This window comes from Mesoplodon bidens (assembly GCF_964165515.1).
Source record: "Mesoplodon bidens genome assembly, chromosome: 1".
Classification (NCBI taxonomy): Eukaryota; Metazoa; Chordata; class Mammalia; order Artiodactyla; family Ziphiidae; genus Mesoplodon; species Mesoplodon bidens.
Window position 1 is genome coordinate 25,925,294 of NC_138176.1, and position 12,165 is coordinate 25,937,458.

The 12,165-nt window shown below is 40.8% G+C and overlaps 1 protein-coding gene across 3 annotated transcripts in view; it reads left to right on the forward strand.

Annotated features, from left to right (window-relative positions):
* Positions 1-1,125: 1,125 nt before the first annotated feature.
* Positions 1,126-12,165, forward strand: part of CFAP43 (cilia and flagella associated protein 43) — a 110,904-nt gene continuing 99,864 nt past the window's right edge. For 2 of the 3 annotated variants that reach the window (XM_081249666.1, XM_081249667.1), the window contains exons 1-3: positions 1,126-1,391; positions 2,778-3,031; positions 9,245-9,341. In XM_081249666.1, the coding sequence (XP_081105792.1) occupies positions 1,327-1,391; positions 2,778-3,031; positions 9,245-9,341 (416 nt within the window). In that variant the 5' untranslated portion in view covers positions 1,126-1,326. The remainder of the gene's footprint in view (positions 1,392-2,777; positions 3,032-9,244; positions 9,342-12,165) is intronic. The other variant, XM_081249668.1, reaches the window with a different exon arrangement.

Sequence of the window (12,165 nt, forward strand, 5' to 3'; positions counted from 1 at the left end):
CTGCAGCCAGAATGATCTTTTATAAACATAAATCGGATCATGTCATTCCTCTCTTTGAAACCATTTAATATATTTCTGTGGCTCTTAGGATAAAGACCAGAATTCTCAACTTGGCCTTTACCTTGTGCTTTGCTCCTTCTCCAGCCTTCAGTGTTTTCTACTGATCACCCTCTGCTCCAATCACACTGCCCTTCCCAGTTCATGCCATCTGTTTTCCTGCCTTAATTCCTTTACAAAAACTGTTCTCTGCCCATTCCCCATCCTCTACCCGCAGCAATCACTCCTCATCCTTGAAATCTCAGTGGAAACAGCACATGCACACAGAAACCAGCTCTGACACTACCCATCCAACCAGGAGAGGACCACAACACAAGCCCTATAATATCATGTTCCTTTTCTTCTTCATTCAATCTGCGGTTCCTACATTTGTGTAATGGAGTGGATGTCTATCCCTCACTCCCTGGGTCCCACCAAGAAGGAAGTTCTTCTAAGTTCCATGAAGGAAGGCACTGTATCTGGTTTGCTCACTATTTTGTTCCAAGCAACTAGCACAATGCACAGTAATACTGGGTAAATATTTGTGAGTGAAACGAAGAGAAGGTGGCAAGATGGGAAGGAGAGACCTATAGAAGGGAAGAGGAGAGGACTGGAGAGGGGGCAGGGCAGAAGGAAAGTAGGGGAGGGCAAGAGGGTGTAGGAGAGGGAAGGGAAGAGGCAAGGAAAAACTGCTGACCTTTTGATCAGTTACTTCCAGAAGATTTCTGCCTCCTTGAATAGTTGAGGGTCCATTAGAGGGTGTAATAAGTAATTAAAGGCTTGAAGCTCTAGATTTAGACTAGCTCTGGCTTTAAGTCCCACTCCGTTTTGTAGCCTTGGACAAATTAATTCTCTTATCCTCTTTTCCTTTTCTATAAAATGGGGCTGATTGGGGGGTTTGAATATTAAATGAAATAATATCTGACCGCGCTTGGAAAGACGTCTGGCACGGTCACCACTCAATATTAAAGTCTGCTACTGATATTTATTAATTTTGTAATTATATGCCCCGTACTGGGCCGCTCCAGCACCCACCTTGGGGCCAGCCCCTCTCTTCGCTCTCCGCTCTCCCATTGGTCAAGACCGTCAGCGCTTCCACCAATCCGCTTGGCTCGAGACGGAGCAGCTGAAAGGACAGAGCCAATGGGCGCAGGCGTTGCGGTCTCCCGGATACGGTGTAAGCAGTGGAGACCGCCAACCCAGCAGCCCGGGGCCTCAGTGTAACCGTTGCCGACGCTGGCCTGGGTCCGGCGTTTGCTGCCCCCGGCCCGGCTGAGAGACACACGGCCCATGGCGCAAGGCCGGGAGCGAGATGAAGCCCAAAACGTCGCCCTCGGCGCGTCCCTGTCTGTGAGGTGCGGCGTTCGCGGCCCCGCGACTTATTCGTCTAGTGGAAATTCTTCCCTCACAGCTGCATCCTTTCCCTATCCTCCGCTTCCTCCCATCCCTGTAGACCTGCTTTCACGCAAATTCGACCTCTTTTCTTTCAACCCCCAACGCCTTCCTGCAGACTTCCTTTCTCTGTGACTTCTCTCCATTCCCCTCGTCCCCTTATTCAATGACCACATTTCCAGCTCTTTCCACGCCCCCCCGCGTCCCTCACTATGCTGTGACCCCAACCCTCGCTGGCTTACCCAGTACTGCTCTCCTCCACCCTCCATTTCTGCCTCCTCTTTTTGGCTATTACCTTCAGTGATCCGTTTTGCTTTCATATATATTCCCCACTCCCCACCCCCATCCCAATGACAGCCCTCCTCCCATCCTAGTGGGCTTTGGTGATTTTCCCCGAAGTTAGGGCCATCAGTCCCTTCCTTCTATCTCCTACCCACCGACTCTGCATTTGTTTGCACTTATACTGGCCTTTGAAAAGCATAAAGCGCTGCCCAGGTGTAAGTTGGTATTGCTCTCCTTCCACATTCTGGAGTGTTACCTGCACTATGTTCACGCAGCATCCTCCACCAGTCCTGGCTGTACTCTCCATTCCCATGAAGTTTCTCTCCAAACCAGTGTCTTTCTCTTGCCCTCTCCACCATCTTTAAGCATATCTTTACTATTTAAATAGAGGTAGACTCTCCCCATCTTCTCAGTCTCTCTCTCCTTGGTCTAGCTTACACTCACCAAACACTCCTTACTTAAAAATATGTGACTTTTGTGTTCTAATCTTTTCATTCATGTTGACTTATTCCTTTTACTTTCTGCATTTATCTCTACATTTGAGATCTAAAATATGGCTACACATGCTCCATCTTTGTAAAGAAGTAATTTCCCTACTGGGCTCACAACCATAAACAGGCAGTCCTATTCAAAGTTGTTTTTTTTAACGTTTATTTTAAAAATCAAAACTAATTTTAAAGGTAAGGACCAGGATGCACCCTGTTTTCAATTAGGACCAAGCTCTTTTCTCTCTCTGTTGTTTTTACTTTTTCTTTTCCAAGTATACAAGACCCCAGGAATCCTTCTGAGATTTTTTCAAGTTTGAACAGAGGTTGTGCTTCACTGGAAAAGCTCTCTGAAGAAGGTTCTTGAGACCTATGGAACTTTAGGTGGCATTTAAGTTTCTGTAGTGCCTGGACTCAAACTGGTCTCACAGCAACCTTGTGTGTTTGGGCAGAAAGGGAGTGAAAAGAGAATAGATATGTTTCAAAATTTTTGATGATCTTTTGTTTACTTTGTTTAAAAAAGAAAGAAAGAAAAAGTATTTGAAATGCATTTTATTGATGTTGATGTATCTTTTCCCAAAGATGGGTGCAAGGATTCCCCAGGCAGAATGTTCATTTTGTCAACGACAGCACCATTTGCTACCCTTGTGGGAATTTCATAATATTTATTAATATTGAAACCAAGAAAAAGACTGTACTCCAGTGTATGAATGGAATTGTGGGTGTCGTGGCAACTAACGTTCCTTATGAGGTTGTGGCTTTTTCTGACCGGCGGCTGAGACCTGTCATCTACATATACAACTTTCCTGGATTAACCAGAAGGACCAAATTAAAAGGTATCTTACAAGACGCTTCCTCTGCCATGACTGAAGGATTTTGTTTTAAGACGTGACCAGATCTAGCTCTTATACATGAAATTTTTTTTGAAGGATTGTTTTTTCAGTTTTGGTGGGTTTTTTATTTGTTTTGTGTTTTGGTAATACACATTTATAAGGAAGGAATCAGGCTGATCACTTAGAATTTAATTAAGTAGGCTAGAACCTTGCTACTTAATATGTGGTCTGCTTACAATTAGCATTGCGTTACCTAGGATGCTTATTATAAATGCAGAAACTGCTGTCATCCAGGACCTACTGAATTGTAATCTGCGTTTTAACCAGGTTCCTTAGGTGATTCATACGCACGTTAAACTTGAGAAGCGCTGGGCTAGAACACTCTATTAGAGCACTAAATGTTGTTCGTAAACCTTTTTCAGAACAGTATTTTCTTTCCTTATGATTTATGGAAAATCTAACTGAATGGATGTTGTATAACTTCTAAAGCTAAGTCTCTGAGCCTCAATTTCCTTATCCATGAAATGGGGATAATGGTATCTACTGTTAAGGCTGTGGTCACAATAAATGAAATTATGTGTAACATATGTAATTATATAATACATTTCATATATATATATGGAATGTATATATATATATATATATAATATATATATGTCATATATACAATGTCAATCAATGTTTCCTACCATTTAAGTTATTACTGACTCATTCATAGATACAGCTGACCCAGGCTGCGCTGTTGCACATATACTAGGGCCTCCATGTAACGATTCCCTCATTTCACATATCTTGGACAGAAAGCTTAGGAAGGCTTGAGGCTGGTCTCAGTTCTATAGCTTATGATCAAAGAAGTGTTTTGATCATGCCAAGGATATTCACTGTAATTTAACATTTTATTTGTGGGGAAATTTGTCTGTGTTCTTAACAGACTAAAACAGCATTTAAAACATAACCCATTCATACATTGGGAACCGTCTACAGGCATATCTTGTTCTGTTGTGCTTTGCTTTATTATGCTTCATAGATACTGCATTTTTTACACATTGAAGGTTTGTGGCAACCCTGCATTGAGCAAGTCTATTGACACCATTTTTACAATAGTATTTGCTCACTTCTTGTCTCTGTGTCACATTTTGGCAATTATTGCAATTTCTCAAACTTTCCCCATTATTATTATATTTGTTATGTGATCAGCGATCTTTGATGTTACTATTGTATTTGTTTTGGGGTGCCACAAACTACACCCAAATAAGATGGCAAACTTAATCTCTAAATTTTGTATATGTTCTGACTGTTCCACCAAACAGCCATTCCCCTGTCTCTCTCCCTCTCCTCAGGCCTCCCTATTCCTTGAGACACAACAGTATTGAAATGAGGCCCATTAATGACTCTACAGTAGCCTCTAAGTGTTCAAAGGAAGAGTCGCACATATCTCACTTTAAATCAAAAGCTAGAAATAATTAAGCTTAGTGAAGAAGGCATGTCAAAAGCCCAGAAAGACCGGAAGCTAGGCCTCTTGCACCAAATCGTTAGCCAAGTGGTGAATGCAAAGGAAAAGTTCTTGAAGGAAATTCAGAGTGCCACTCCAGTGAACACACAAATGATAAGAAAGCAAAACAGTCTCATTGCTGATATGGAGAAAGTTTTAGTGGTCTGGATAGAAGATCAAACAGCCACAATATTCCCTTAAGCCAAAACCTATTCCAGAGCAAGGCCCTAACTCGCTTTAAATCTGTGAAGGCTGAGAGAGGTGAGAAAGCTGCAGAAGAAAAGTTTGAAGCTACCAGAGGTTGGTTCATGAGGTTTGAGGAAAGAAGTCATCTCCATAACATGTAAGGTGAAGCAGCAAGTGCTGATGTAGAAGCTACAGCAAGTTATCTAGGGCTTCCCTGGTGGCGCAGTGGTTGAGAGTCCGCCTGCCAATGCAGGACACACGGGTTCGAGCCCTGGTCTGGGAGGATCCCGCATGCTGCGGAGCGGCTGGCCCCGTGAGCCACAATTACTGAGCCTGCGCGTCTGGAGCCTGTGCTCCGCAACAGGAGAGGCCGCGGTAGTGAGAGGCCCGCGCACCACGATGAGGAGTGGCCCCCACTTGCCACAACTAGAGAAGGCCCTCGCGCAGAAACGAAGACCCAACACAGCCTTAAATAAATAAATAAAATTAAAAAAAGAAATGTGTCTCTATGTTGCCCCTGGCCTTTAACCTATCTGCAAATTTTCAATCCTGTCTCCATTCCATAAGGGCTGGAGGCCAGATCTAGGCTCATACTCCACTGAGACCCATTAACTGTAGATTGTCCCATGGGCCAGGCAGCTGCTTGCCTGATACGGGACCCAGCTGAACCTAAAAAAAAAAAAAAGTTATCTAGAAGATCTAGCTAAGATAATTAATAAAGGTGGCTACACTAAGCAACAGATTTTCAATGTAGATGAAACAGCCTTATATTGGAAGAAGATACCTTCTAGGACTTTTATAGCTAGAGAAGAGAAGTCAATGCCTAGTTTCAAAACTTCAAAAGACAGGCTGACTCTCTTGTTAGGGGCTAATGCAGCTTGTGACTTGAAGTTGAAGTCAATGCCCATTTACTATTCTGAAAATCCTAGGGCCTTTAAGAACTGTGGTAAATCTACTCTGCCTGTACTCTACAAATCCTGGATGACAGCATATCTGTTTACAACATGGCTTACTGAATATTTTAAGCTCACTATTGAGACCTACTGCTTAGAAAAGAAGATTCCTTTCAAAATATTACTGCTTATTGACAGTGCACCTGGTCACCCAAGAGCTCTGGTGGAGATGTACAATGAGATTAATGTTGTTTTCATGGTTTGCTAATGCAACATCCCTTCTGCACCCCATGGATCAAGGAGTAATTTCAACTTTCAAGTCTTATTATTCAAGAAATACATTGTGTAGGACTGCCATAGATACTGACTCTTCTGATGGATCTGGACAAAGTAAATTGAAAACCTTCTGGAAAGGGTTTACCATTCTAGATGCCATTAAGAACATTTGTGATTCATTGAAAGAGGTTAAAATATCAATATTAACAGGAGTTTGGAAGAAGTTGATTCCAACCCTGATGGATGACTGAGGGGTTCAAGACTTTAGTGGAGGAAGTAATTGCAGATATGGTGGAAATAGCAGGAGAACTAGAATGAGAAGTGGAGCCTGAAGATGTGACTGAATTGCTGCAATCTCACTGTAAAACTTGAAGAGATGAGGAGTTTCTTCTTATGGATGAGCAAAGAAAGTGGCTTCTTGAGTTGGAATCTATTCCTGGTGAAGATGCTATGAGGTTGTTGAAATGACAAGAAAAGGTTTAGAATATTACCTAAACTTAGTTGATAAAGCAGTGGCAGAGTTTGAGAAGATTGACTTTAATTTTGAAAGGAGTTCTACCCTGGATAAAGTGCTATTAAACAGCATTGTGTGCTACAAAGAAATCGTTCATGAAAGGAAGAGTCAGTTGATGTGGCAAACTTCATGTCTTCTTTTAATAGATAGCCACAGCCACCCAGCCTTCAGCAATCACCACCCTCGTCAGGCAGCAGCCATCAACATGGAGGCAAGTCCCTCCACCAGCAAAAAGATTATGACTCACTTAAGGCTGAGATGATGCTTAGCATCTTTTGGTAATACAATATCTTTAAATTAAGGAAATTACTTTTTTAGACATAATGATATTGCACACTTAATAGACTACAGTATAGTGTAAATATGACTTTTATATGCACTGGGAAACGAAAAAAATTTGTTACTTTATTGCAATATTTGCTTTATTGTGGTGGTTTGAAACCAAACCCATATCTCCAAAGTATGCCTGTACATGGACCGTAACTACCCTTCATCTTTAAAATTTCCACAGCTTTACAGAAATAGAGACACAGATGTAGAGAACAAACTTATGGATACCAAGGCGGGTGGGGTGGGATGAACTGGAGTTTGGGATTGACATGTATACACTACTATGTATAAAATAGATAACTAATGAGAACCTGCTGTATAGCACAGGGAGCTCAATGTTCTGTGGTGACCTAAATGGGAATGAAATCTAAAAAAGGGGACATATGTCTACATATAACTGATTCACTTTGCTGTACAGCAGAAACTAACACAACATTGTAAAGCAATTATACTCCAATAAAAATTTTTTTAATTAAAAATAAAATTAAAAATAGTTTCCCCAGCTTTATTATTTGGCTGTAGCCCTGTACAAGCAATTGAAAGTTAATTCAAACCAATAGCCAACATTAGTTTTGAATAATGAAACTCTAAAGACATTTATAATAAAATTAGGAGTAAGTCATCAAGGATGCCTGTTGTTACCACTAATATTAAAACCAACGTGGAGTTTCTAGCCAACGCAACCAAATATGAAACTGAAAAATTATACCTACGGGAAAGGAGTTAATGCATAATAGTGTACTGGGACTAATAAAATAATGCTCAGTAAGATGCTGGTTTCCAAATAAATATCCATACAATTAGAAGATTTAAACACTTAGGAATACTCCAAAGAAGAAATGTGGCTGACCTTAATGAAGAAAACTACAAAAATCACTGATATAAAATATTTAAACATAGAGACGCATATTCCTGCATAGAGAGTCCAGTTATTATAAAAATATTTCTGATATCTTCACAGAGTATAATTCATAGGTTTATCCTATGTTTTAGAGAGCCAGGAGTACTTAAATGAAATGAGTATTCTTCCAGAACAAAAAGTAGAGAATGGGAATAATTTGAAAGAGCTTGATGCCAAGGCAGAGGGCCCTCTTAGCATTATGGTGCTATAGTCATGTAGAGTGTTGTATTGGTTCAGGGATCACTCCATCAATGGAAGAGTTGAAGGCTAGGGACAGACTCTAGAATGTATACAGCTAAGTATATGATGAAGATGCTCCCCTACACATACACACACAGTAGATGATATGGATTATTCAACAATGGTATTAAAACTATGAGAACAAAAGTATCAAGTTAGGTACTCATACTGTACATCGAAACATATATCAAACAAAAATAAGAGTTCATTATAAACAACAAACCCATTGAAATGTAGAAAAAGCATGGTAGAAAACAAATAATTTGAGGATGGGAAAGAACTTTTCACACGAAGGATAAAATTTTAAATAGACATGGTTTTGACTACATACAAATTTAAATCTTATGAACATCAAAAATACATGAAAAATTAACAGGCAAATAATAAACTGAGGGAAATATTTGGAACAAGGATGACCAAACATTTTCAGAGCATTTATGAAACAATAAGAAAAAAAGACAGATATTCATTAGAACAATGGAACTTGCCCAAACCACAAGACTACCAACGACCAAAAACATAAAAACTCTTCCATCTCAATATTCATTCTAAAAAGTGTCTTTTAAACCAAGATGAAGTTATTCTGCTTATCAAGGTCACAATTTTTTTAAAGTTCATAATTGCTAGGCAGAGTGCAGTGAAATTGATAACGTTCTTTTTTGTTGAAGGTGGGGGTAAAAATTGATACAAAGACATGAATGTAAAGACAGACATAGGAGAAGGCAAAGCTTGCATCTATGGAACCACACTGAAGAAGAGCAGATAAAGGAGGGGAAACCAGAGGCTCATATGCAAGGAGTCAGAAGCCGACATTTCCCTGTTTTAGCATCCTCATGATGCACATTTTAAACACATTGCTAAGATTTTTAATATCACGTTTCATTTCTTCAACTGTAGGTACAAATGAGAATAGACCTTGTATAGTTGTTCCAAGAACTGGAAGATACTAAGCTAAGGGCCAGATATGGCCTAAGAGTCAGAGATATGGAAGTATGCTAGAATTATTCAACTCCCCAGGGTTTTTCAAGTTGTTTGAATAATTTTTCTAATTACCATGTTTCATATATTTATGGAATATTTTATGGTTCTTGGGCCGTTTCAAGCCAAATGGGGACATACATGGTGCAGCATGCTCAGTTTTGCACTGAAGACTAGAGAGAGTGACCTTGTGGTCTTAATTCACTCTAAAATCTTTTAAGCATGTATCTGAACTTAGCTCATAGCTTTCTGTTAATAGTGTTAGAAATCAACCAAGACATCTCTTATTCCAGGAGCCAAATGCTTTTGAATTATGTAAAAATTATTAGATAAGGGAAATTAAACTATAAGACTCTAGTTAATCTAACATAATGATTAAATCCTTGTAATGGATTTTGTATTTTAGGCAATGTTCTTCTGGACTACACTTTACTTTCATTCAGTTACTGTGGCACCTACCTGGCTAGTTACTCCTCCCTCCCAGAATTTGAACTGGCCCTCTGGTAAGTTGCAGCCTCCTGCAGAATTTCTTTCATTGGCTCACATTTTAATCCTGTCCTTCTGGATTGTATCAAAGGACATATACATGAAAAATCCAGAACAAGGAAAAATGGAAGGAATAAAAGTCCTAATCATAAGGCTTAATATAGTCACTACTTTCAGGCAGAAAATTGGCAGGGCAAAAGCTAAAAGAGATTAATTACCGTCTCTCTCTTTTTGTTAACCTGTTATAATATTTCCTTTGTCAGGTACAGAACACATGGATAAGTACATAAAGTTTCATCTTTTCTTAAAACAAATTGTACCTTTGAATTATTTTCATATTTTCCACTAATGTTGAAATTAAGATGGTCTCTATATTAGAGCTCAGTTTGAGTAATTGTTTTTAGGGACATTAGAACAATTATATGTTCAGAGAATGGAACATTATATCCCATTTTCCAGCTGTAGGGGAAATACTTGTGAATAAGGCACATGCCTGGTCTTTTCTGGGTCAGTTCATGTGGCCACCTTCAAAGCTGCACTCACTCTTCCATCCATAATATAAACTGCTTCAGGGGGGAATTTATCTTATTAAGGGGAAGAACAGAATGTTCCACGAATGATTGAGGACACTCCTTACATACCAGCATTTCTCAGGAAAAAATGTAATAATCTAGATTCTGAGAACAGCATTTAGTTTATGCAGAGTTACTTTTTTAAAAAACAGCTTTACTGAGGTATGACTGGCGTATAATATACTGCTCACACACACACACACACACACACACACACAACTTGATAACTTTTGACTTACCCATAAAATCATCACCATAATCAGGATAATGAATATATCTATCATCTCCGAAAGTTTCCCTTTGCTCTTCAGACCCTTCCTTACTGGCTCTTGCCACACATTCCTGTACACCATGGTTGCCCTGCCCCTTGCCCCCAGGGAACCACTGATGTGTTTACTCACACTCTGGATTACTTTGCTTTTTCTAGAATTGCACATACATTATATACTCTAATTTTTGGTCTGGCTTTTTCCATGCAGCACAGTTATTTTGAAATTCTCTCATGTACTGTGTGTTTCAATAGTTCATTCCTTTCTATTCCGTAGTATGGATGTACCACAGTTTGTTTACCCACTCACCTGTTGATGGTTGTATTTGTTTGCTAGGGCTGCCATTAACAAAGTACCACCAACTGAGTGGCTCAAACATAGAAGTTTATTGTCTCACAGTTCCGGAGGCCAGAAGTCTGAGATCAAGGTGTCAGCAGGGTTGGCTCCTGCTGAGGACTGTGAGGGACAATCTGTTCCGGATTGTGAATAACTGTCTTCGTGTTCACATGGTGTTCTCCTTGTATGTGTATCTGTCTCTTCATTTCCCCTTTTTATAAGGATACTAGTCATATTGGAGTAGGGCCACCCTAAGTGGCTTCATTTAATTCAGTAAAGACCCTCCTTCCAAATAAGGTCACATTCTGAGATACTGAGGGTGAGGACATCAACCCTTGAATTGTGGGGGACACAATTCAACCATAGCAATACTTAAAGGATGAGTAGGAATCAGCTTTGTGAAGAGGAAAAGGAAGAGGATTCTAAGCAGAGGAAAGGCATGTGCAAAGTCCATGAGGCCAGAAAATATGGCGAGTTTGCAGATTTAATTAAGAGATCATAATGATGAGAACAAGAGATCAGCCACGAGAGGCAAGCTCAGAGGGACAGTCTGAGGCCAGCTCATGAGCAGCCTTGTAAATATGTGACCATGTGGTTCACCATCCAAATCAGGACACATGTGAGAGTGAAAGGGGTATGTTACCAATAATTAACACAGAAGGATACTCACCCTATGTATAAGTCATGCTAGTAGGCACATCCTTTATCCTAGAGACATTGGGAGACTATTAAGGATTTTAACCAGGGATGTGACATGATTAGATCTGCATGTAAGGACACTCCTTGTAGTCACATCATGGAAGGATATTGGAGGGAAGTAAGCCGTGAACATCAATTAGGAGGCTGTGGTGGTCCAGATGAGAGATGGTTGTGGCATGGACTGGAGTGGTGAGTATAGGAACAGAGAAATGTGGAGATGTTTAGGAGGCAGCACCATGAGGCTTGGTGACCGACTGAATGTTGGGCGTGGTGCTGAGGGAGAGGGACAGCTGAGGGTTTTACCCAGAGTTGTGACTTGGGAAACTTGAGGATGTTACGGTGCTTGTTGTGGTGCCGAAAGATACAGAGAGCATGGGTGGAGGGAGGTTGGACGAGGCAATGGGGAAGATGAGTTGGGACAGCTGAGTGTGCCTGAGATGAAGAAATGGGGATGTCTAGTTGGCAGTTGATATATCAGTTAGGATTTAGGTTCAGTTGCTGTCACAGAAACCCAAATCACCCTAAAGAGGTGGCTTAAACAAGACTGAGGTTTCTTTCCCTCCCATGCAGCAGTCCAGGTATGAGCAGCCCATGGCTGGTCTGGTGGCTCCCCAGTGTCTGGGACCTGTCCACCCTATTTTGTTGTTCTCCTACTCCTAGCGTGTTGCCCTCACCTCTAGTCTGAAGTGGGGCACCAGCCATGTATTCTGGGGAGCCATGTGGAAAGGAAAAGCATAAGGGGAAGGGCACAAACATTTGTTGGGATGCCTAGCCTGGGAGCTGCACACACCACTGCCACTTAGATCCCACTGGCCAGCTTAGTCACACGTCAAATCAAGCTACAAGGGAAGTTGGGAAATATGGTCCTCACTGTGGGTGATGTGTGCCTGGCTAAAAGCCAGGGGTTCCGTTACTCAGAGGAGGAAATGGAGAACAGATGTTGAGAGACACAATTTGTCACTGTC